Source organism: Neopelma chrysocephalum, unplaced genomic scaffold, assembly GCF_003984885.1.
Source record: "Neopelma chrysocephalum unplaced genomic scaffold, ASM398488v2 Primary Assembly neopelma1_91, whole genome shotgun sequence".
NCBI classification, from domain to species: Eukaryota; Metazoa; Chordata; class Aves; order Passeriformes; family Pipridae; genus Neopelma; species Neopelma chrysocephalum.
The window spans coordinates 167,698-195,036 of NW_020897753.1; the positions used below are offsets into that span (position 1 = coordinate 167,698).

Here is a 27,339-nt window from a genome sequence, read left to right on the forward strand (position 1 = left end):
ACATGTTCAGCATTGCTGCTGCCTCTGCAGAGCTGCCCTTGGAGCTAACAGGTTTGAACCACTAACACCCAAAGCTCTTCCCAGTCTGCAGCCTGAATCTTCTATGTCCTAGATGATCACAGAGTTAACATAAAGCTCCTTAATCTTCACTTGTTGCTATCAACTCTTTTGGAGGATCATCTTTATTTTCTCTGTATTTTTAATCAGTGTAAAAAGCAGAGGAGGAGGAAGTCATCCCACTTAGAGCAGCATTATCTCCCATGTACCTTCAGATAGGCAACGATGATAGGACCTGCCAGTTTACAACAGCTCTTTATTTTACTCATATTATAAAACACCATCACTTTAGTTAAACAGTGTTCACCTATTTCGCATCATGAGCTTTATTTTCTCCTTTATTATAAATACTAACAAATTAACTTTATTTTTCATCAGCAATACCATTAAAACCCAGTCTAACTGGACATATTTTTCAGTGATCCCCTGAAGCAAAAATCCTGAAGAATTTGAAGTAGATCTCTATATTGTACATACACGTAGTTTTTTTATATATACTTATATCAAAACTCACCATTTCTGTATATCTCTCATCATTGTGATCTTTCACTTAATAAAGTATGTCAGCATTATGAAAATATGAACAACCATCTAGTTATTTTGCTGCTTTATAAGATATTTAATAATTGAACAGAGAACTGCAAAATTACATTAATGCAATGGAAAGTCGGGTACATGTTCATTTAAGAATACCACATGGACTTTTCTTATTCCAAAACTTTTTCCACATTTTAGAAGTTCTTAAAAAGCTTCCAGTAACCTCTTTCTTTGATCACATACACACAAAAGGTTGTGATGTGTATATGTGTATTATACATTACATACCATATGTAATTCTATATATTTTTAAGCAAATATATGTAACATACTCTGAATATACATATTGTATGTAATATATATATATATATATATACACACAGAGAGAGAGATGCCACAGGTGTGTCATATGCATTTAGTCATACAGGTGTATGCATAAATATATATATTTATATGGTAAATTCTTCCTTTGGGACGGTTGCACACAATGAGGAACCTGTGAGTAGTGCAAGGCTCCTTGGCTTGCCTTTAGAGTGTAATTCACAGATACTTTTAGTAGGTTGAGCTGTTTATTTTTCATTTTAATTTTTCCTTCTGCATATTAAAAATACATAATAAAATTCTGAAACTAGTCGCTGCTACAAAGTAGATCTTGGGTCCTGCAAAGATCTGAAATGTCTGCTTAAACTTACCCGTTGAGTAGGTCCACTGAGGGCCTTTATTGTGAGTGCCTAAATATTTGCAGAATCAAGGCTCTTTATTATTCAAATACTAAATTTGGGATCTCACACCTGGAAACATGTAGTGGTTGCTACCATGAGTAATTCCCACCAAGGAGGATGTTACATTTTGCAGTAATACTCTGAGGGCGAGGGAGACTGACTTTAACTCCTGTATAAAAAGTCAAAAAAAGGTGGGACTCTTCAAACAGGAAAGAGCAATGACTGACAACAAATCTTCCCAAACAGGCTATATTTTATCTCCCAAGAAGGCAAACTTTGCATTATGCATTAATAACTTATACAGATATATTTAAAGAGAAAAATATGTCTAACATAAAACCAATCAATACTTTTTAAAAATGAAATTTGAATTAAATATTGCATTGGGACTGAAACTGCATGCTTCACATTTCTCCCACAGCAATTTATTGACAGCCACATTGTAAACCCCAGAAAATAGGGGTCTGTGGTTGGTAATGCTGACACAGCCTCATCTTATGCTGCTTGGAGTACATCTCAGTAGAGAGACCACCACATGCACTTCTGCACACAAGTTGCCAGAAGTCCTACAGCTCATCCCTATGTGCTTGTTCTGCTGAAAGATGGTAAATTGATTCAAATTGCCAAAGTTAAAAAAACCAAAAAACCACACCCACCAAAAAAAACAACCAACTAACCAAATGAAGAACCTCCACCAACACTGTAACTTGTGCTTCTAGAACGCCCTCACCCAGTTTGCAAAGCATCTTCCCCCCATCACCTGGCTTAGGCATCACTTCGCCTTCCTTATTGCATGTTGACCCATCCTGTGGCTGAAGTGTTAGCATGTATGTTGTATAAGTGTATTATTAAAGAAAACTCTTAAAATAATTGGATTTCTGCAAGTTGGATTATTTCTTTTTGTAAGGTCTAGTGCTACTTTGGTTGAACCCAATGGGGAAAGTCCCATGGATATCAATGATGCTGAAGGAGCTGTTAGACATTTAAAGACCTATCCAGACAACCTCTTTGTGATTCCCTCTCTCACAGTAATTTTTAAAAATGCGCCCATTATCACCAACTGCAATGTTAAAATTAATTCTTTTTTTTTAAATACAAACAGTGTTTACCACAAAAATAAGAACAGAAAAGCCATCAATTTCTTTGCAGGTTATTACCTATTTGTATGACGCAAAAGAAAAAATCATTTACAGTCACAAACTGTACATAGTATTCGGTGGGAGACAGTACATTTGTGGTTTAGAGTAAAAAACGGATTGCTTCAGTGGCAAATAAAGTAATTATTGATGAGATAGAAGACTTTAAAATCAAGAAAGGGTGATAATTTGGCTACAGAGACGATCATTGTAATATGTCTAACACAGAGGTTTGGATAGTAGAAAGGTGAGTAGAGGGGTCTGGGGAAGGAAAGACACCATCATGCAGAACAGCACTAGTTTTTGCTCAGTATACTCTTCAGGCTTCTCTCCACTGCTTCATCCAATTCTTCTTCTAGCTCTTCCTTCTTGGACATGGCCAGTTTGGACTGATAATCTTTTACTATTTGGTCTATGTACGGTGCGCTCTGAGTCCCATGCAGCATCAGTGTCCACTCCTTCAGCACACCCCTCTGGGGCTGGCTGCCCACAAACCCGATCTCCAGAGCCCAGGTGCCTCGGGGGTCTTCCCCCCAAGTGTGTGTGGTCATGAAAGGCCATTTGTCAAAACCCACCTTGGAGTCGTCATCCCTGGGGCGCCGGCTCAGCAAGATGGACTTTGTTCCCATGGGCGAGGTCATGTTGATGTTGAGGTCTCCCCGCCGGGTAGAATTCACAGTTATAACTGCCTGGACATGCTCAAGGTATCTCACAAAGTTTTCCTTCCCCTCACATGCATCAGTTGTCAATGTGAGAACCAGCTTGCCACTTGGTGGTATCTTTCTATGGGTCAAAAGGACAATTAAGCAAATTAAAAGGACATACACGGCATGAAATGGCTTATGCTAAAATTACTGGCGCCTCAAAGAAAAACCCCACAATACTTTCCTTATTAATACATGGAAAAATAAGGAAATAATAGTTGCAAACTTAGCTAGAAAGGAAACATTGTCTTTAGAAAATGATACCAAAACCTTAATTTGAAAAGAAATACAAAATGTACATCTACACAAAGAGAGAAGCAATACAATTGAGAAGGATATACTGCTCTTTAAGAACTATTAACATATTTAAGGTTAAATAAATGGCTTTACCTAACACTCCTATATTGAGTAATTGCATAATAATGTGTATATTCAGTAGAAGAACCAGGAGCAGTCAGTCATGTCAGACAGTCTCTTAAATGACAGCAGCAAATGGCTGTCTGGTGCTGAAGGAGCCAATGGCACAGAATTTCAGTGCAGTCACATTAAAGCCTACATCCTTGTTCTGCTTTGGAAACCAGCACAAACAGGGGATCCCAGCATCAGCTCATTTGAAAAATACTTTTCCATTAAGACTTCCATCCTAGAATGGCTCCTGTACGAGAGCACATACAGCAGGGAAAGTAGCCACACGTGTTTACTGACTTGACAAAGTGCTGCCTGGCCCAGGACCTGGGGCGGTCAAGTGCCTTCTAAACCCCTTGGGGTCAGGATGCAACTGGCAATTACCCACAACCTCCAGAAACTGGCTGGCAAAATACACAGGAAATGTAAAAATGCTCTGTGTCTTCACCATCAGTGTTCTGTGAGCAGTGTGACGATGTTCTCTGTCTAAAGGAAATAACTGAACGACAAGAATTACTGCAATCATTAAAAGTAGGACTAAGTCACAAAAGACTCTGGTTACCTTGTCATTACCATTGTCTTCCAGTGGCTTCTCCCTGACCTCAGTTCTGCAGTTAAATTGAGAGCCTTTTGGAAGGGCATTGACCACACTGTGGTAACGAACACCTTCTTTTCAAAAGAAATGAGCACCAGCTTTTTCCCTCTGCTAATAAAATACTGCATTCTTTAGAGACTAGTGAAAGCATTTCATTCAAGCCTTGCTTCCAGGAATTCTTTCCTTCTTGAGATGAGCTCCAGGTATTATGGCTTAGTACACTAATTGGCTCAGGCCAGTCTCTGTCCCCCTTTCATAGAGAGCCTTATTGGGAGTACTTGCAGAGTAAAAAAGTCATTCAGATTCAGGTCCTCAAGGCATTTAAACACTTACCTAAAATTGAAAAATCTGTGTTGTTCTGACTATTATGGATGGCCTGGAGCAGAAGCTGGTATAACATAAATATTGTACAGCAAAAATATTTGAGCATCTAATTATAACACCCTTGAGGTATTTACTTTGTGTGTGCCAAAGCACAAGAAAAATGCACTATATGCAGCCAGAGGTGAAGGATCATAATTTCACAGTTGCCATGTGCTTCAAGTTTCTCTGCCTGGGAAGCATCAATCTCAACTCCATCTAAATTCATGTTGTCTCACAGCCTTCTCACACAGTGGACAAAGCTCTGTGAAACACTGCTTCGTTCCCAGAGTTGTTGTGATAAGTTTTATCTCCTCCAGTAAATGAGGAGGGACACCACAGTGTGAGTCTTTTCTACCCATCAACAACAAAACCCAAAAAAAGAAGAGCAGTGTGGTCCCACTCCATCTCTCTGCAATCAGCCTGACAGCTGCAGACAGCTTTTCTCTGCACCTTCTCAAGTGCTGCAGTGCAAAAGTTATACCAGTTCTCTGAAACACAGGAGAAAAAGCTCGCTCTGTTTCCTCCTTTCCTATTAATTAGGATCCAACACTCTCTGCTTCACTAGACTAATTATTGTAGTCCAGGTGAATTTTCCCAAAGAAACAAAAAGAACCAGGGGTGGTGGAAAAAGCCCGACACAAAGGAGCGGAAGAGGAGGTGGATTTTCCACAGCCTCACAGTGTGCCACTGCCCAACTTATAAATATATATATATATAATATATTCACTTTTACATGGTGTAGTACCCAGTTAGAGATGTATAGGGGAGCTAACCTCCTCCCAGAACCACACTCCCATGTGCTCCTGTTCCTCAGCTAATGGACTATGATGTCCTAAATCATCTTTGTGTTTCCCTAAACCAGCCAGATCCCTCATTAGGAAAAGTTCCTATTGCTAACAAGTGTTTCTACTTTACATACTGATTGCTTTCATCACACTGTGTTATTCTAGGCCATCAATTATTTCCTGGCCTTTTGTCTAATTGACATTGCTGCTCTAAAACACCTCTGTATCAACTACTCACCTACATACATCTACATTGAACACGTATTTTGTAAATAAACATATAGAGAGCATATATAGAAAATATTAATCCAGCAAGACCAAACTAAAAAAAACCCCAATTATCCAAGGCAGAGGTGCAGTGTAGTTTTCATTTCGAAGGAATTTCTGGAGATGCTGAGATTTACTAGCTTTTTTCACAGTGAAATCCTAAAAATGTACACGTTGCACTTTGTGATGCTTATTATCTCCTGTCAGTGACATTTTCACTGGGGGACATAAATATTACTGCAGGGCTATTAACATATAGATTTCTCAGGCAAGTAGTGGGAGGGAGGGGGCACCCAGACAGCCCACAGAAAGAAATGTTCTCTCCTCCTCTAGGATGATCCCCATTTCAATAAATGGAGCTGCACTAAGATAAATGAGACTATTTGTCTGCATTTAATTATTAATAAACTAGAGATAGCTCAAAATTAGCTCTCTTTCTTTTTTTTTTTTTTTAACCTGTGAGCATGCATAGGCCAGATAAATTAAAACTCAGACCTCAGCTGCAGAATCTTGGATCATACAAATATAAACCCATCTGGGGACAAACTCACTATTTGCCTGGCTGAGCTATGCGCCAAGGTGGCATACTGGTTTGTTTTCTTTTTCCCAGTAGAATAATGATGCCTTCAAAAATGTCACTGAAAAGTCCAATTTCAAATGGTATAGACATAAACTGGCCATTATTAGGTTTGTATTTCAATTACTTAAACTACAGCTGTTGTAGTCAATTAGTATTAATTCATTCACTTCTTGAATCAGTCACTTTAGCACATGAAGGTAAATCAGAAAATAATCTGACTATCTAGCCTGCAATTAGAGACTTGGAGAGCATAAACTAGGCACAATTAAATACTGTAGTGTTCAAACTGAATCACTGATACCTGTAGATGATTGTTTCAGTCTTCTGGAGATAAAATTGTCTGCTGGGAAATGTCACAATGAGATATGACCTAGCTGACAGATATTTCATGTGGCAGCAGTTTATGTAATTTACAGTGGCAACCTTCCACATTTTCACTTGGGGACAAGCTCTTTATTCACAGAAATTTTAGCACAAACATACCTGTGAGTTCTCAGGAGAAATGGATGTTGCTATTAACACTACTGGCACTAGCAACAAGGATACAGATGTGCTGTAGAATGTACTCCTAAAGCAAACCAGGAACTGAAAGATCATGTAGTTTTATCAACTACTGTTGATAAAAAATGTTTTCTCAATTTATTACTGGTAACATTAGGCTTCCTCAGGCTATGTCTTTGCCAACGTAACTGCATATGTGTGGTCTCCTAAATGCCTGGAAGAAGCCAAACACGTACACCAGACTATTCACTTACTCAGGTTCCTGTATTGACCCCCCGACACAATGGAATCTCTCTGGGACAGTCTTCCAGTCTTTTGCCATCTTGACCATTGCTCCTGCATCCAGGACACCATAACCAAACAAATGGTTGAACTCCAGCCCAACGCCGTTCCTCCGCCACCGATGAACCTCGTCGTGGAGCTGGTTCCTCTTGGAGGTGAGCACTGTCAGATGCTGCATGTCCCTCCATGTCAGATCCAAGCTGTGGAAGAGCAACATGGAAAACATACAGTACAGTATTTCCAAGCAGATATCAGGGAAAGACTGTGTGTTTGAGTAAGCCTCTTTGTAAAATTTGCTTCTATGAGTAACATTGAAATGGTATCTATACACATATCAATAACAAAGCTGCTGTTGATTTCAGTGGGAACAAGAATAGGTTTTAATTGTATAGTACTTCTCCAAAATATGTTTTCCAAAGTTGCAAAGTCATTCCTGATTGTCTCACTTCTTAAAAATAACTGGTTTTAACTATACATTATAGATCCACCATTCAATTTTTAAGCTAATAAAATGAGTAGGATTTTATACCAGATTCTGACAGAAATATAAAAAGATGATGACAAAATTTCACCTAACCTTCCTCTTAAATCTTGCCCTCTTTGTCTTGCTTGCTACTCCTGCTTTTCTCATGGAGCTTCCAAGATTCACCCTGAGGAGACCCAGTCTGATGAAGCTGATAAGCTCTAATGATCCAGGTGCTAGTAGTATCAGGATTCTGTGAATATAGGTATGTAGGCTGTGAGTGGCTGAAGGTTTGCATTATAAGGGATGGCAGAGGTTTGTTACCCATGATATATTAGCATGGATGGATGCAGTCAAGTAACATTTGCCTACAATCAATGGTCATTTTTCATCAGCAGCTCTTGTCTTCCTGGATGTTCAGTGATTATGATGACAGGAAGGGCACTTATAAGTTATTATTCTGGAAGCTTTAGAACTGACATTCTAATTCTACATAACTAAAGCTATTCCAGGTGGTTTATGATGAACTCTTTCAACATCACAATATGTCTGATTCAAACCATCAACCTAAAAGGATCTGCTTTGCAGCTTTCTGTGCCCCAAGTATTAAGCATGTGTGCGTGCTGAATGCACACCAGAATAGCCAATTACTGTCATTTCCCCAAGGAGACACAAGAGAGCTGAAAAGCAGATATCACTTGCATCATTCTTACTGAAATCTTTTAAGAGCTTGCTACATATCTTAAAGCTGTACTTTCTATTTCACAGATTGGTCTGGTTTGAGAGACATGTCAGACATGCGTCATATATGAGCTGACAGACATATTGCAGGCAAGAACAGTCTGCATGGAAGATTGTCAGCCATTCCCAGGAAGGCTAGTGCAGCTCATCCCAGGTAGTTCTGCACTGTACAATTTAATAGAGCCAGACTGGAAGGAGATAGGAGACAATGACAGCTCCTTCTCTCCCCTGCTGCCTTCTCAGCAAACTCTAGTGCCAGCCAAGGGTATTAGTCTAATTCCTATTCATGATAATTTGGCAGAGTAATTCCAGTCTTTAGGGATAACTCATGTGAAAAGGAATAATAATCATTACTGGGATATTTAGGTTCCAGTCCAGTTTAAACATGCAGTGGTCAGAAAATTCATTAAACCTTTATATTTTTATGGCCATATTAATTTATTACATAGTGGCTGTCCCATTGAATGAGTTTGATAATAGGAGGAATGATCATCCAAAGTTAAACACTTGGCATGTGTTTTACATGTATAAAATTGAAAAATGAGATTTGGCCCAAGTCATGCTCTAAGCACAACAATCATTGCTCTGTTAATGGTGTAAACTTGGCATCCTCTGCCAAATCTTCATTATTTTGCTCTGTTGAAGGAAACCACGTACACAGTGCTCACTACATGCCATGGTTACAGCAACTGAAGCTGCAAAACTGAGCAAATGTTGCCTCACTTCATGAAATAATTTAACACAAAGTAAAAGGATAGCATAAGTTATTTTAAGGAACACTTTTCTTAATCAATGGAGAAGATAATTATTCTGAAATATACGAGAGGGCTCCAGTTTTGTGAATAGCATGGAGATGGTAAATTGACAATGGATATTTATTCCTTCACATAATAGAGCAATTAGGTAACACAGAAGCAAATTACCAGCGATGGGTTGAGAAAACAAAGAAAACATTCACCATCACTACTGCCAAAAACTATTGTGGAACTGATTGTCACTTGATGACACAGGTGCCAAATACAGACAACTTGGAAAAGAGTTAGGCAAATTTACAGAAGACCAATCTGCCTGTGGCTATTAAACAAGATAGTCTGACTGCTTTCTCTCCAAACCACCAAAGCTCTTGTTGAAAGATCACTCTTAATCCCTGCTGGTTGTCCCCTCCCTAAGAATCTCTAATTGCAGACAGTACCAGATGAACTCTTGTCTGATACTATAGGCTCGTTCTTATGTTTTGTGGGCTGGGCACTTCACACAGGACATGTGGAGAAATGAAATAATCTCCAAACAGTGCAAGAGAAGACAAGTCCCTGGAAGCAGTGGATGACGAGGACACAGAGAGAGAGTCAGCCAGCCAAAATGCATCTGCCATACAGCTTTGGCAAGACTGTTGCTCCATCTGTAAGTCACCACACACATCACTACTGCAACAGGCAGCTCTTGAGCTGCTCATTCCAGCCCCACGCCACAGCCAGCCAAGTGAAATGATGAACACCATTAAACAAACCACAGGTCCTCTCCTCCCTAGAGCTCCCAAGGAATTTCCCAACAGCGTACTTTGCCTCCAGGGCCAGGGCGAACACTCCGGCTGCTTCGGGGGCAGCTGCAGATGTGCCCGAGTGGCGCAGGGTGCAGTTGCCATACAAATCCGTCGTGGCCTGCAACGACATTAGATGTAATTAATGAAACCAGCTATTCCACATTCCTTGCAGCTATAGACTCAGAAAAATGCAGGAAGCGGTGTTTGTGCCCTTGCTGTTTAGACTAATTGTGTGTTTTGAGCCCACCATCCGTTTTTTTCTTTAGAACAGTGTATCAATTTCAAACCACGGTGAGACATGGTTACAGAGGGTGTGAATGCAAGAGCAAGTCATGAGGTAGTAAACCAATGTTCATTATCACTCATGAATTCATATAGATGGCATTTATTTCTTACAAAACAGATTTTAACCAAAGGCCTTAAATTCCTTTGTGTTGATCAGAAGGATTTGAAACTAGAATTGCTAACAGTATCGAGCTTTCTAACACTTGTGCAACTCCAGAACCAACAGTAGTACCAGGCTGCTGTCTTCTATGCAGATTAGCCACTAGAAGAGACCAGAAGAAAACCTTAGAAATACATTTTATGGCAATAATTAGAAAGGTGACACAGAGCTGATATCAAGGCAGAAACCAATAATTTTCTGTCTGCTACTGCATATGGGCATTTAGGATTGTATAATATGTCTTTGGGGTTTGAGACAGGGCCATGGAAAATGTATAACAGCTTTTGGCAAAAACTAACCTTAAGTTACACCACCTGAATTTTCCACCCTGTGAATTGGTCTATGTCTTGGCTAGTCTGAAGGCGCTGAAGAGCACTGATCACTATGGTGGAAGAGAATCCCAAATACACTGGAACAGAAACTGCCTATCTTCCAGCTGTAGGTATGGCCCTGCAGGGGACTTCATTATGATGCTCAGCACTGCTCAACAGGAGGCTCTGGGTGATCTGAACCCCCATATGTCCTCTGTGAGTGACTAAATGTCTTTCTGGTCCATGCTGATCGTACAGCAGAAGTCTGCCAGTACAAGTAAACATGATCTCAGATGTTAACACTTTCAATTTAGATTTTTACAGAGACCTTTTGTCACACTGTCCTCTGGGAAGAGGAGAATTGAACTTCTAAATCTGGTTTCGAACAAAGGAAAGCACTGACTTTCCTTTGAAGGTCTAAGAGATGGAAGATCACTGCTGTTCTCAGAATTAATCCCACCTCTCTTCAGCTGACAGTTTTGGCACCATCATATAATGCAGATGAGAAAACATGCATCTCAACAAAGAACCATCTGCTGCTCCAAAGCACACAGAGTTGTAATAGGTCACAGGAGTGCACAGAGACAGCAGCAACAGTATTGGGACTCACCACACCAGCCTCTGGATTTCTCTTCCTGCCATTACTAAAGGTGGAGGCCAAGGTTGAAGAGCAGCTTTCATCGTACAGAGCTGTCCTTCCATCATTTATGGCAGAATTGATGGAGATTGTCCACATGCTTGAGGCATAACCATCGCAGTTACAGTCGTCATAGCTGCCCCCATCTCCAGAGGCCCAGACATAGATGCTGCCTTTGCCACCCCGGCCCTGTGAAAGGCAAAAATCGACCCTCTTGAGTGAAACTGCCAAGCTACATTAAACTGCACATGTAATTGTAAAGCTGTGTGTCTGTAAGGGAGAAAACTGGCCCAATCAAAAGATACATCAACCTTAAGCTGAAAATACATGGATTTACGCAGGTTATTAAGTCCAGGTAACTGGACACAGCCAGTTCTGCAGCCTTGTGTACACAGAGTACTTCCATTTATCTCCTGGTTTGCTTCATGCCCTGAAGGCTTCTGTGCCAGGCACTAAGACATTTTATGGATTCATTAGCATTTATGTCAAGATCTAAGTGCTATGAGGAAAGTGTTCCTTTAAAAGGGATATAGGTCATCTCACAGGCTGGGTTTGTAAGATCCAATTAGGTTCAGGCAATGGCTAAAAAGCTCTACTGGCACCTTTTTCTCTCAATAGATTTTCCCCCCCACCCAAAGCTGTTTTTTCTGACAAACCAGCTTCTACTTTTAAGGAGCAAATAAAGTTATGAGACCATATAAATAATCTAAAGATAAATGGTCCAGCAATTACACTGAGATGGACGGGAGAGACTGAAGCTGAAGGGCAGCTCTAAAGGCTTCCCATTAGTTAAAGGAAAGAAATCTGTATCCTCTCCAGAACTTCCAGATAGGCAGCAGGTGGGAAGGGATCAACTCAGCTGCCTCTAATCTCATTCTCAGAAGGAGGTAGGAGCTGTCTGGAAGAGAGTCACACCTGAGAACCCCGACACTTGGGGAAAGATCAGGGCTATTGAACCCAAAGCTCAGATCTCCCACTGATTCCAGCACAGCTATCATTTCTCTCTGTGTTTAGTCCAATATAATCCAACATTTACTTCCAAGAGCACCAGAAGGGTGCAAGGCCTGAATTTAACATGCTGTTTATATGCATTGGGCAGAAGATTAAAAAATTTCTTCTGGCCTCCTGATTGCCCAGCATGGAATGGAAGCTAGAGAATATATAAGCTTAGTAACCTGCAACAGTATTTTAATAGGGAACCTTTTCTCTCAGAATTTTAAATCAAATCTGAGCTCCCAGCAGTAGCTTCTATTTTTCATCGTGCCCCACTGAACAGAGCAACCTCATTATTTCAAGCACGTTAGTGAGCTGCATTATAATCCGCTGAATTGCACAGCAGGTTTGCTGCCACTGGGGTATATAACATCTCAGGACATAGATTTTCATAATAAAGATAATGACTACGAAAAAGCTCACTGAAATCCATCTAAGAACTCCCACAAAGACCTGAGATCAGTCATTTGAGCTTCAAGGGAGGATGATACTGTTGCAAAAATATATCTTTTAGGAACAAAATCCTTCCAGCAATTTATTAAAAAAGAAAAAAAATCAGCATAATAAGACCAGTTATGCCTTGTTTTTCCCTTTGACTTTTTCCATATCCCACCTTGTGCTCTTACTGGCATTAACCTACAGGGCCCAAACCCAGCCTTTGAACTGTCTTCAGAGGCTACACCCCAAGCTTGCCACCACCATGCCCATGTACACCACCACACCACTTTGCCATCATCTGCCTGCTTTGGACAGCCTCTGTCCCAAAAAACCAAGCAGCAGTCCAGTGCAGAAGGCAGGTAGCTGCTGGTGGCAGGAGTAAGAATTTGGTACGTATAGATCCATTCTTAAACAACCTTTTCCTTCCAGTGCTTTTCTATGGAGCAAACCACTTCAGTTTCATGTGAGAAATTCATCCAAGTTGCTAACAAAAAGTTAACCTCTGCAGCGTCCAGCACAGAGAAACAGACTTAGCTCTGCTCAGCAGGATTGTTCTGTGCTGCCAAGTATTTTACCCCATGGATGGGACTTGTGGTAAAATGGCAGCAAAAGGGTGTAGCAGATTGCCAGTGTGGAACAGGGAGAAGTCACAGAGGAACTGAAACTCTGGGGCAGGTTTTATGCACAAAATTACTGTAACTTGAGAATGGCCTCAAGACATCACTTTCATGAGAGACACATCCACAAGTGCAGCTTAGTGTTAAACCCCATAATACACTTCTTAATACTCTAATTTCAATCGCCTTTCCTTCCTAGCCAGGACTGGAAAGTGGAGCAAACACTACTAGAATAAACTGTTAGCAGCCCAAGTGCCTTATTTGCAATGATGCTGCTTATATGTATCACAACCAGACCTGCAGTAGTGAGACAGTTTGCACAGTGTCCTCAGGTAGAAATATATGGCTTCAGGGGAAGTGAATTTTCAGTTCTCTGGATGGTAGTAGTCTAAACTGATCTAGTCCTGATCTAGAGGGTGGCATCCCTGCTCCCAGACAGGGCAAGGGGTTGGAACTAGATGGCCTTCATGGTCCCTTCCAACCCAAATCATTCTATGCTAAATAAATGAAACCCATTTGGGTCAACTGTCATATTTAAAGCAAACTGAAAGCTTCTATTTGCATCTCAACCTTATGTGAACCTAAAAAACTTCAGACGTGTCACTCAGGCTGCTGTACCAAAAATAGGACTGGAGAAGGCAGTAGTAACATAGACTATAAACACCAGGGGGATCCTGAAGTAACAGTCATGAAGGAGAGAGAACACCAACAAGAGAGTAAGGTACATTTTAGAGTATCTTTCCTTCAGAATCCTGTGGAAATCTGCTCATTTCCCTCCAAAGTGATGCACAGCCTGGTACTCGCTGTTCTGAGACACCTGAAGGTGTATCTCACTCAGAGCTGAAAATGAATCTCGGTGCATTTAGCCCCAGAGAGGCCCACCTCTCAATTCAGGCTAAACCAGAATTAAATCTTGGGCAAGGTTGCATGCTCAGTAACTCATAGACAGCTCCTGAGAAGCTCTCTTCGAGAAAACAGCAGGTTTTCTATTTCCAGTGTCCCTTGTGGGTTGTTGCGCTACCAGCAAAAAATATCCCTGAGACATTTTCTTACCCCTTTTCTTATCTTCCGCAAGTGCATAATCCCAGAAAGACTGCTTTACTGAACTACCTTGCAAAAGTGAGCTGGCAGGGGACTACAGTCTATTTCACTTTATGTAACTTGAGGCATATCTTGAACTATTTTTTTCCCCTTATTACTGGTGTTCATTCATCATGCTTGCTGGGCTAGTGCCTCAGGCAGTGTTTCCCAAAGTTTTAACTGCTGGATCACACTTTCCAGAGAAAAATGGGTGGTATTTGACAAATAAATCTCCTCCAGCTTCCCTGAACTTTCCCAACAAGGCTGGCAAGCTCCCACGTGAATAACAGCCAGGCCTCTAACATGACATGGCCTCTGCAATGGCTCCTACAGCATGTTTCTTATGCCCTTTGGCTTTGGCCTAATCCTTCAATCACAGATCATGATTAACAGTTTTCAACCAATAAAACAAAGAACAGACTCCTGCCCTGAAAAGCCAGAAAAGACAGAATCAGGACACCAGCAGGCAGGTGGGAGCAGGATAAGAAGGAAAAAAAGCAGCACCTGACTGTGAGGAAGTATTTTTTTAGGTGCAGTGACATTTCAGGATGAGGATGTTCAAATGGTTTGCTGATGTTTATGGACTACTTCTATAGAAGCAAATGCAGATGGAGCACATTTGAAAAAAACATGAAAAATTAAAAAACTGAAAACTGCTTTCTGTGACAAATTCAAAGCACATATTATTTTATAAGCATCTTTGTTTTTGTATGACATACGATAGCTATTTTGTGATTCTTCCTCCTAAAAAAACAGTAGTGTTTCAGCACCTTCTATATAATTTAATAGCAATTTATTACCATTTTGCCTGCTTTGGTAAGAGATAGGCTGGTTTTCTAGGAAAAGCAAGAAATTCTACAGCTTCTTCATATATTTGTCATAAGTCCTACTGACTTAGGAATAGGACTCAGTTAGTTTCCATCCCCTGTTAATTTTGACTGTATTTTCCTCTGAAAAGAGCATTCCTTTCGAAAATCCTTACATGTTTTGCAATTAAAAACTGCATCCTTTAGAATAGATTGCTCATTATTGCAGAAAGTGTAGTTTGCAGCCCAGGCAGGCAACACAAATTGCCATCCTGTCCCCAGGCTGGGACACACCAAGACAAGGACAGACTGGAAGAGCTGTGGGACCATTTTCCCGCTGTCATGACCTGATGGGGAGCATTGTATGGGGGTCCCAAGAGTTTCAGGAGACTACACAGAGATCTTGCTCTGCCTTGGTCTCCCCACACCTCGTGTGCACCATCAGTCTGACTACTGGAGCCAGCTGGAGTCAGCGAGTCCTTGGCACCCCTGAACTGCTGCTCATTTTTTACACTCGCAGTTTTTTCTGGAGCCTGCATGTTCCTGCATCTCTGACATGAGCCCTCACTCTCCTGGCTCCTCCAGCTGCCAGGCTGATTTGCCCAGAGCAATTTGGTAGCCTGTGACTTCCTGGATCCCTTTGCTGCTTTCCTATACTGATTTCTTGGGCACTGTCAAAACCTAAAGCAAAATCTGCCTGAGACCAGCCAAGCAATCTCAATTTCACCTCTGTCTACCAGAGTTTTAAGCAGGAAACATATCTGGATAGCCAAAGTTTGCCACCACGCAGGTCCAGGGGGACAGCTGAGCTGAATGCCTTAGCACTTCTTCCATATCCAACCCCTTCTGAAACCTGGAGCTGCTGAACTGTGTCCCCAGAAAAGCCCAGGATGCCTGGTCTGCCTAGCACAGCCACAAGTCATAGAGTTCAGCTCAGAAGAAATAGCAGCTGGGTTATCCTCCTCAAATTCACCACTGCTGAAGGCTGTGTCCCTTCTGGGCTGTCCTGTCTAACCTTCTGGCATTCAGTGGAGGAGGAGAGGTTGTTTTGGCAGGAGCAAGAACTCAGCTCAACACTTGGCTGCTATGCAGAGGATAACTGTCACTTAAAACCATGTTTCAGTCATGCTTCTCCTGTTTTTGTCCCTTTCACATTTTGCTGTCTTCAATAACTGGTTGCAGTTCCTCCTAACAGATTTCTGAAACTAGCTGGGTCAAGTAATAATCACCCAAGTCCAAATGACTGCTGCAAATGAGATTCTCAAAAAACCTAAGCCCTATAATTCGTAAACCCTAACAAAAGGCTTTATGTAACTTATTTTAGACTTCATCACAGAAGAGTACTGAACTCATATCCACCAACCCACAATTAATTGTGTAGTTGTCAATACCTCCTTTGGCTAAAAATAATGCTTGAGCCATTTCCTATAGGCATCTAAATTGTTGTTGAAATTGGATGGACTTCTCTTGGCCAAGAGAAATGAATGGAAAATTACACTTTTGGTCAAGAGGGGAAGCATTAGGTTTCAATTGGGTTTCAGTCTAGCAGGGAAACGGGGAGGAACTTTGAAAATGCTGAGGCAAAGCCTTTTAATTAGCCATTCTTTTTTTGTTGGATGCCTAATTCTGGTATCAACAATATTTGAAAAAAATCCACCTCATACTCTTAGTATTTCTGAGCTAAACGGTCATTGAGAAGAAGACTAAACACCCAATTTACTTTGTACCAGTGACAAAGCTGGTTCCCCCACCCAGAGCTCCCAAGTGGTGTGGTGAACTCTGTCCTCCCAGCTTCACCTGTGTCTCTGCCAGCACTGTAGAAAGGTTCCCAAATTATAGAATCAGCCTTGCTGAGAGACTAAAGCATGTCTGCTGAGTTGTGGCACAGAGATTAGGCAAAAAAACCACTCCTGGAGTCAGAGTGAGACAACAAAATCTACATTTTTGTAGAGGCTACATTATTGTCTTGCCACCTTAGAAAACAGTAATTTACATGTCAATGAAGAAAATATTTATATTTGGAGCTTACAAATACTGCCACATTGGCCCAACCTATTGATGCAGCAGCCTTCTGCTGTTTATGTGACAGTCATTTGAGTTTTTGTGAAGGGCAATATTTAACCCTGTCACAGGCCCATACAAAGCCCAAACCCACAACAGCCAAGGTTCTCAGCTGATCAAGGCATCCCTGAGGAGGCCAGTATCACAACAGATGTCAGTGGGGGTTGAGATTTGCCTCCAACCTGTCCTAAAAGGCACATATCCATTCCTTGAGCTGTGGCAGGAGAGCAAACTGCTGCAGACTGATCTCCAAACCTGGGTCATGTATTCAGTCAGAAGTCACATATCCTGTCACCAGGCTGGAAAAGCTGGTCATGCTGTTTTACAAAAGCCTGAAAACATCCTTGTCAGATGAACTGGGTTCAGAATTCAAAGAAGGCACAACATACTCATGTGGGGTTTTAATAAGGTTTGATTTTATGTTACATAAATAAGACAAAGCAAGGAATTATAATGCATATTTCAGACACAATGGCGATATAATGGTAAAGGGCTCCCAAGTTATAAAGAAGCTTGTTGGGCTCACTCAGAAATGCAGTAATCAGATGGTTGCCAGATCATAAACTAATTTCCATGTCCTCATTTGGCTGTTGAGCAAATAAAACGATGTTAGAGATATCTAACTGCATGTACTTCATTAACGTGCCATCTTCAGCATATTTTAAAGTACAATAACACAATGTCTGTGCCCTTGGAGAGAGGCAAATGAGAAATATTTCCCTTTACTTTTAACAATGTCCTTTCTTCTTTCATTGGTGAGCCCAATTACAAAGCCATGATGAGACTATAAATTCTAAATAGTGTTTCCCTGGCAATTTGTACTTGGGCAGCATTTTCTTAGGTAGGATCATATTATGGAAGCAATAATGTTTTCACCAGCACAAGCACAAATGGATCATGTCTTACATATTCTGGCTGAGCCAGTGAAGTCTCAAGGAATTAATTCTGTCTGTGAGCAATCCCTCACAACCTACTAATATAAAAGCCTACATCATAAAAATTCAATAGATAGAAACCAGCTAAGCTGATTACTTCTTTTTATTGCCTTAAATTCCAATAACTGAAGATGGAAAGAGCTGGACTCACAAAATGGCAAGGAAGAAATGTTTACTGGACACTGCATTAAAGACAGGATGTACCATAAAACATGAGTGGAATTAGTTCTTGACCTAAGTAGCCTTTTCCTGTTTAAGATGACTGCTGATACAATTCTAGATGCAAAGTACCAACAATCAAAAACTCTCTATTTAAGAGAGATGTGCTATCACAGGATCTCCATCTACCATCCCTACCTCCCTCTCAAAGCTGTCCTGCCCCAAAGTGGGTAAGCACAGCTCAGACAAGGGATATGTAAACTACACAGTATTGCTTTGTCCAGTCATACTATACATACAATGAGTGCAAGGCCCCCTCATTAGGCAGGTACTGGGTACTCACAAGTTTCAACCTAGTCTTTAAAAACTACAACTTTAAACACGTTCTATTAGGTATTAGGTCCTTTCTGATTACATCTCAAATACATCTTTTCTAGCAGCAGAAATGTGCATTAGGTAAGGGTGTTCATCTGTATCAGACCAGTGCCATTAATTGTCAAACTCTTGTGGACGTTTGTGTGTAAGAAACTCTTTTAATCCCTATTCTCAAGCACCTGCTAATTCAGCTGTGAGCTCATTTATCTTTGCAGTGCAACTACCACTACTCAGGGATCCAGTCAAGCTGCTGACTCTTGCCCCTGAACTAAAACCATGAGATAGCACAGTGAAGCCAGACTGCACTCAAAAAATAAGTAGGATTGTGTCTTATTAACAAAAAGCAGCTCGAGTCCCTTTCCCAAGACCTTCTGATACATGTGTTATGCTGACACCAAGTTCATGCACACACCATCCCTTTTTTGTTCAGCCTTAGAAATGCAGTTATTAAAAGAGCCCATAAAGGAGTTGCCAGTGTGATGGACAGATTTTGCTCTCCTTAATTATTCCATTTTAGTGCTGCCTCTATTCATGCTATTCACCTTCCAAGCAAACAGAGCACCGAAGTGAAGGCATGATTAAGACAGAAGGCAAGGATGAGCTTAACACATGCCAAGAATGGGTAATGGAAGTGGAAAGGTAAGAAAATAGAATCAGATAATAGTTTGGATTGGTAGAGACCTTAAAGGTCAACCAGTCTAACCTGCCTTGCAATAAGCAGGGACATCTTCAACTAGAGGAAGATAAATCAGATATAGAAGATATGTCAGCCTTAGTCCACATAGTTATGGCTGCCTGGCTTCAAGCCACAAAAACAGACTAATTAACAAGAAGTTTCACAGTTTCTGCAGTTTTCATCATCTTGTTGTTATCAGTTGACTAGTTACCCCCATATCTCAGCAGCTCCGGAAGGAGGACTTCTAAAAGACACGACAGTGAAATGGAGTTTGGGGGAAAGATTAAACTCTTGTCAGTGAGTTTCTCCCAAGCGTGGTGGCAACAAGGTAAATGTTATCTGTGTTGGTCAGCTCAGTTAACTGTATCTTCCCTGTGAGAATTTTGTATCATTCCTATTTACTGATTTTTAGTTTTCCATTAGCAGCAAGGATATTAAACTTGCTCCATGAAAGAGATCTTACATTGCCTTCTAGGACGTTTGGAAGCACTGCTTTTAGTTTAAGAACACATTTTTATTCTCAGCATGTTGCTTCCTCCCTGCCAATATTTCAGCTTCATCATTAATTTGTGAACCATCACTCCGGTGAGAATCAGCTCTAGGCTGATAAGAATTCCTACATTTATTTGTCTCTGTTTATAAAAGATCCTTTTTAATAAACAGGAGGGTTACTTTGAAAAACGATCATAAATTAGATTTACATTTGTACAGTCAATAGAGAATTTGATGCATGTATTATAGACCTAAACTAGGTAAAAGGATATTATATCAAAGGCTTGTTAGTCTTTGTTTGCATGCAGGGAAGTCTGTAGCGTGTTTTTCAAAGCACCAGGGAGATTACCCAGCATCCACTGACAGCTTGAGGTATCTCTACAAAATCTGGCACTCCACAAAAAGGAGATCAGAACAAACCATTCCCAAAAAAACACTCAGGAAATGTAATGAACAAAATAAGGGTAGATAAAGCTATGATCACAATGCAAAGTGAGTTATTTGGGGTGGGGCTGTCTCTTCTTTTGTGCAGGTATTGCCAGGAGATAGCTGGGTTACTGCCACTACAAGATGAAGTGTAATTTTCCCTGGAAAACAGCATTTTCCTTGGGTAGAATCCAGTACCATTCCTCCTAATTCTGCAATGGCTGACAGAACTGGTTTCCTAATGCAGGCTCTCCTGTTGATTTTATGTCTTCTGATAAGGTATGAGAGCAAGTCATGCCAGAGCACAGCTCACTGTCACTGTTCCCTCTCCTTCCCAAGCCTTCAACCCAAGTGACCTCAGGGCCCCTTCTGATCTTAATATTGCAAATTATTTCTTGAAGGGAATCACAGATACTCCTGAGGGCAAGGCAATTAAAAAAGTAATATGCCCAGCACTCCAGGTATGGGACTACAACCAGGCAATAAAACAGAAAAGAAAAATCCCTTCTCCAATACTTAACATTCCAAGAAGTTAATTCCAGTGTAACTCCACAAAATAAAGCATAAGGTGACACGACAGCAAGTTAATTGAAAGATCTTTTACACACCAAACTATAAAAAAACCCCATGACTACAATTTAAAATCTGCTTCTCTTGGAGGGTAAAATAACTCTATTCAGTTCAGTTTGCATTCCTCTGCCAGGATTATTTGTGCCTTTTCTGCTACTTTTAGACAAGTTCTGCATGGGAGGAGACCAACACAAAAATTATATGGGAATTTTTCTATTTTCAGAATTTATGTCTGCTCCAACCAATATTACTGGAAGAAAGATCAAGTAACTAAGACATCAAGATGTTGCTAAAACTGCCACATACCTAAGAAAGATCCTCCTCAAGACCAAAGTATTTAAGGGCATCTTTATAGAAACACTAGATAAATGAAAGACAGTTACAAGAAGAAACACAGCTTGGGTAAGATGACTTCAGAGGGACTCTGAGCTCATCAGAGGTTTGTAGAGTTTATACTATAAAACTGAGCAGACTCAAGAGAAATTTGTGACAAGTCTTCCTGTGTTATTGCAGTATATTGCCAATTTTATGGGCAGGAGCATGAGGATGACTATAATCAATCTGTTATAGGCAAAACATTTGGGGTTCAGGATTTGAGAAAGCTTTAGAAGTTTCACTACTTACCACAGCAGTAGATTTAATTATCATGTCACAAAACAGGGTAAACTGAATATGCTGCTCATAATGAGGTGGTGATGAAGAGTGGGAGAAACTGGCATGAGTAAGAGGACAAAATAATTTGGATGGAAAACTGAGTAATTGTGGAGCTCCCATACAAAACCACCCCAGAATGTTCTGGGGAATTTCAGGCCTTGTCAATATGGAAAGCCATCTATAATCAACCAAGGGGAGAAGGCTCATTCCCTACCTCACCAGAGCAGCTGTGGTTGATCTGGCTGCATGACGCTGACGAGATGCAGACAAAGCCATGCAAGGTTGGTTGGTTGGTTTTGGGCTGATTTGCTTTCTTTTTGAGTCCTGGCACCCATGTTCCCCAACTTTCTAATAGTGTACAGGTTAAAGAGATTACAGGACAATATTGAATGCCTTTTACAAAGACCACAGACTGCTCCTAGAAGGAGGTGGAAAGGTGGGAATAAACAAGGAGGCTCCTGCTATGGGGAAATGACACTACTCCATGAACATCTAAACAACTGTAGCTGAATCAAGCTATAATAATGACCTTATATGAGTGACCTGAAAGACATTCTAAATCCAAAACAATAATTAAATTGGTAACACACCAAAACAGACAATATGGTATCAGCAGCACAGCTGGCATGTTTCAACATGGGGAATATTTACAGGATCAAGTTCTTCCTTGTTGACTGTGTTGGCATATAAAAAGCATATGTAAGCAGACTAGAGATAAACACAGTATGCTGAGACTATACAATAAAAGCAATGCCAAAATATTGCCAAAATATTGCAGAGAGAACACCAATTAACACTGGAATATGCTGAAGGTTGGAATAATTTACACAACTGCACTGTGTTCCCAAGTCACTGGTTTCACTGTGAGCCCATACACACCATTCTGCCCCAGTACCCAGATTATTAATAAGACTGTTACCTTGTTCACACCATCTGCCATGGCTTGCAGTGTTAGCTCTCTAGGTCCATCCACAGTCTTCCCATTATCAGTTGGCCCCCAGCTGGCACTATATATATCTATGACTTGAGGCATATGACTGATGGAGGAAGCCTCAATAATGTCTGTCATAAATGGCTGGTCAAGCATTCGAATACCTGTAGATTTAATCAACATAAACATGAATTATGCATTACCCAGCACAGGATGAAATCTCAGCACCTGCAGAAGGTCCCTGGTTATACAGGTATTTTAATTCACTGGCAGTTTCAATCACTCAGTAATTCCACACTCGCCATTCCCATTTCACCAGGGTGTGCTTACCCAGCAGGATGCCAGCATTAAACACCCAGCCACAGCAAGGCAGCGTGGCCCAGAAAGAGAAAGCACTTTACTGTTAGCTTTCTCATTACACAGTATTTTCTGTCTACTATTGAAGAACACTTTAAAAATACTTGTATTCAGCAGTCTCAGAAATTTGTAGCATTTAAATAACATTAATGGTATGTAAAGTAGTATTTTGTAACAACTAGGGAAAAAGACTAAGGCCACCCTCATCGAATTAATACTCAGTTTTGTGTTGACAGGTCATTAGTTTTTCAAGTAATTTTTCTATTTATTTTGGTGGCTCTCCAGAATTTCATCAGAGGAGAGAAACACACTACACAGCAATTTCCTGGAAAAATATCATTGTGTCAACATGCAGATGCAATAGCAAAATATGGCCAGTATTTGAAGGAAAAAAGCAAACTAAAACTTGCTTCCTTTAACCCACACTGCAGTAGGAGTTAAAAGTTTAAATGATACAATCTTAGGACATGTCAACTTCATAAAACCTCAAAGTGTTGGCTCTAAGCAAGCCAGAGTGTGACAGACAGCAGTGCAAGACCTCACATCCATCATGCCCCACACATAGGACAGATTCACTGAGAGCCAACCTGTCGGTGGCCTCTGGGTGAGACCTGAGTAACCAGGGATTCATTTCAACTTTCATTTGTAGCCCTGAGGGAAGTTCAGTTTTTCCCAATGGTTTAGAACACAGATGGGACAGAAATCAGTAGCACAGAGCCAAACAGAGTGAATGGTGGTGAGGACCCTGATTTAGAAACCAGTGGTTTTACTACATTCAATATAAACCCCGTGTGCCAAATATGAGGCTGGAAAAAAGTGGTACAATATTCAAATAGAAACCAGACCAAAGCTGCATATTCCTGATCTACTATTTCAAGCTAGAAATGATGAAGTCAAATTCAACGATTGAGAAATCCCTTCATGTACTTGTAAAATGCAGATCTGCACTGAAACCACAGAATTAATTATTGACCCTGGGGAGATGAGGAAACAACAGGAAAAGCCAAGCCATCTTCAGAGCAAAAAAGAGGTACAAGAAGAAAAACAAGTGACACTCCAGATCCTTAGCTACCAACTTCCAGTTCCACTTGCAAACATGGACTCTGAACCATGACAGCAGCAGACTCTCAACTTGCATGGACTTCCACATCCCCATGGACCACACGGTGGTGCTGCAGGTGCACACTGTTCTCAGGCAGGGAAGGTTGGCTGGCACTTCCAAAATCCTGTGAAGATTTTGCTACGAAGTGGGGAAGTACAGAAGATTATTTGTAGGCTGTTGGTCACCAGAAAAAGTCTTCACTTCTTTATTTTTAAGCATCCACCTTGAAGTTGTAGAGTTAGATGAATAATACAGACAAGGTCCAGCCAAAATCCCATGCACCAATTCACATTCCTCTAACAGTAGCTATTGCCAGAATGCAAATTTTGTGGAATGTCCCCTAAAGGGGATGTTACCATTACTGAAGAAAGGAGACAGCACGAGACAGATCTGGCCAGTTGCTAACTCTCAGTGATACTTCTTGGGTAACAGCTCAGCAAACATTGCTTGGTGCCCTTCTACAGTGGAGATTCAGCTTATGATTGTCTAGGTGACAGACGAAATATAGCCTTCCCCAGATTCTTCTGAAACAGGGACTGGCCAAGCAGAGCAGAGCTGTCCATGCACACATGTTGTGAACCATCCCCAGGAAGCAACAGCTGCATCCACACTGGTGTCCTGGTGTGGATCAGGGGAATTTAAGTGAAATCCATAAGCATCTATTTCTGCTTGCTGTGGCTCGTTTCTCAACTTGGAACGGTAGGAAAACTGGATTTCTTCAGTTTAAACTAAACTAACACATGGTGTCCAAGAGCCTAACTCACTCCAAGCACTGTGTTCAGTCTATCTGCACAGAAAAAAGCCTGTTAGAAGTAAAAATACCCAAGACACACAAAGTGTGAATGCTGGGTACTACTCATTTCATCCTCTGCATCAGCTCCTACCATTTTGCATCACTGTTAAAACAGAGGAAACCAACGACCAAAGAGATTTACAGCACTGCAGGCCCTGCCCTGTGAGAGCCTAAAGAGTAAGAGCAGCATGAGATTTGCCTTTTCAAATAGTTTCTGAGTGTAGCAGGAATTTATACAGAGATTTGCCAGAAATGATTCTGCAGCTACGCAGGGAAGAAGGACTGAAAATCAACGTTATGAACAGGAACTGGCATATAAAGGAGCAGAGCTGCTCCTTCGCAAAGTTATTAAAGAGGCTATTAAAGAGGCCCTTGACTGAAGAGGCAAAGCCATGGAGAAATTCCTCTCCCCAGCTTCTGTGAAAAGTAATAAACACAAGGCCCGGTGCCAACCTGCAGTCCTGTCCTGGGCAACACTCCCTGGCTCTGCAGGAGAAGTTCTGCCTGAGGCACGGGGATCATTTATCCCTCAAATTGCTACCATACCTGCAACCTTGGAGTTGTAGGCGACTCCCACACCACAGATGTTGTTGTTGGCAGCAGCAGACACCTCTCCTGCACACCTTGTCCCATGGCTGCGAAAGGGAAGACAGAGAGACCCACATGAATCCCAGCTAATGCATGTGCTGAATTGAGCTGGATCACCAAGAGCTTGTTTTGCCTCAGTCAGCTCTCAGTGCTGCAGAGGAAAACCATTCCATGGCAAACTGTTGAGCGCTGTACTTGGATACCTGGATGAGCTCATTCCTTCCTGAAGCAGGAGGTATACAACTTCCCCTCTGCATACTAACACTGCATTTTGTTGCAAAGTTATTCAGACCTTTTCTTTTTAACTCTGTCAGAGAGATTCTGCCTCATTACCAAATATTAGTCGTTAGGAAACAGGCCCCTGACAGAACAGTGTAAACATAAGATCAATATTAATTCCTTTATTTTTGTGGCTTGACAGCACGACACTCATTACTTTGAACCCTGCAGAACAAAGGCTGATTGACTTTTTGCTGTTTGAACATGTGCAAGGAGCATATCCCTGCCCACAAAAGAAATGCTAAGGGAACAGGCGGGTGCAATACCAAGCTGGAATAGCAGAAGGGAGCCAAAATGGTCACTGCACTTCTCAACAGCAGAGCTGTGGCCTGGCTGACCAGGCCCAAAGCTGTCAGACCTGAGAGCATGTGCATGCCTTTCCCCCAGTGCCTAATTCCCAGAGGAGCTGCCAAGGTGCTCCAGCTGTCAGCTCATGGTGCTACTTCTTTCTGCTCAAGTGGGAAATGTCTCTGCTCTGACACAGAGGTCCAGGTATGGGCTGACATATAGCATTTCAAAAACACCTGGTGTCTCTGAAGTGCTTTGCAGCTCTTAACAGAGACCCTTTAACAGGCAGTGACTCTCAGACAGTCCCGCAGGAAGGCAAACTGCATTTTCCTTTCTCCTAATTCATCACAGAAATTAAACTGCAGACAAGATAAACATGGACAACACAACCTAGTTTTAAAAAAATAGCACAGCAGGGAAACTATTGAAACCCATGCTGCTGCCAGGCTTTTTTTTAAGTTTAAGATGTTGAATCAATATGAATCCATCCTACTGCTCATGCATTCTACTCTGTCCATTAAAATTGGCATTGCTCCTATGGCAAGTTAAGGATTCATGCAATTAACAGTGCTGTATTGTAAAGGCTATGCTGATTATCAGATGGACCACCCTGGGAGGCAGCAGAATTAAGTTTTAATCATCTTTTTTCTCTCTCTTTCCCTTTAAGCACCTCTAGCAAAGGTGAAAGTAACATTAGTAAAGGGGTGAGAAGCAACAACATTTCCTGCTGTACTTGGAAGAATATATTTTTAAAGGCACTTCCATGAAAGCAAATGACTGGTCTTGAACCTACACAGTGAATGATCACAAAAGACTGAAGATCTCATGTATGTTGCTTTTTCAAAGGGAGGAGTGAGAACAGTGACATACATTTGTTATTCAGCTGCTGCACAAATTTCTTTCAGCAATCAAGCAGGTTTTTCCTCATGCCCGTGTTCAAGGAAGTGTGAAAAAAACACACTGTGCTAGGCATTCATTATCTAGTCACCTGTGGGGTAGCTATAAGCCACAGAGTAGAATAAATGGCTTTGTTAAAAATTGGCTTGACTGATGCTGGGGTGCAAAAAATCAGTGACACTGGCAGGTGAGCTCTTTCTCTCACAGATAGAAAAATTGTATTAGGACTTCCCTTGTGAAAAGGTTTTACAAAAAGGTCCTCTCCCCCACCAGGCCTCCCTATCACTGTGGCCCTTATGGAGAAGACTGCAAGCAGGTCTGTTCCAGCAGCTTGGGGTTTCAATGTCATGCTGCTGACTAGAGAAAAAAAATAACCACATATGAGTGAGTGGAAATGCATTTGGTTGAATTATTAATGGCAAATAGCAGACTTTTCCAACTTAGCACTATTTGCTGTTCATGTATCATTGATAAACCCATTGTGGTTTCTATGAAGTGATCCATGTCATGAGCACAAATCACACCCTTTCTCTACAGTGTTCGCTTCTTTCCTATTACTCCCATGGTTGAAACAAGGGGATAGAAGACAATGAAGAATATTTTCACTTTTGAACAAGTTACTTCAAAAGTAAACCACATATTAGCAAGTCAAGGAAGTCATATGTTAGCAAGTGGAGCAAGTTTTCCATAAATGTTATATAAATGAAAACATTTTACATGAACATTCATGAAAAAATAAGATGGGAGAAGG

At 41.1% G+C, this 27,339-nt stretch overlaps 1 protein-coding gene across 2 annotated transcripts in view; it reads right to left on the minus strand.

Moving 5' to 3' along the window:
* Positions 1 to 2,412: 2,412 nt before the first annotated feature.
* The window catches only part of PCSK2 (proprotein convertase subtilisin/kexin type 2), a 102,037-nt gene continuing 77,110 nt past the window's right edge, over positions 2,413 to 27,339 (minus strand). The window contains exons 7-12 of one of the 2 annotated variants that reach the window (XM_027693355.1): positions 25,083 to 25,171; positions 22,273 to 22,448; positions 11,045 to 11,260; positions 9,696 to 9,796; positions 6,907 to 7,134; positions 2,413 to 3,235 (exon numbers count right to left, since the gene is read on the minus strand). In XM_027693355.1, coding sequence (XP_027549156.1) covers positions 2,749 to 3,235; positions 6,907 to 7,134; positions 9,696 to 9,796; positions 11,045 to 11,260; positions 22,273 to 22,448; positions 25,083 to 25,171 — 1,297 coding nt within the window. In that variant the 3' untranslated portion in view covers positions 2,413 to 2,748. The remainder of the gene's footprint in view (positions 3,236 to 6,906; positions 7,135 to 9,695; positions 9,797 to 11,044; positions 11,261 to 22,272; positions 22,449 to 25,082; positions 25,172 to 27,339) is intronic. The other variant, XM_027693356.1, reaches the window with a different exon arrangement.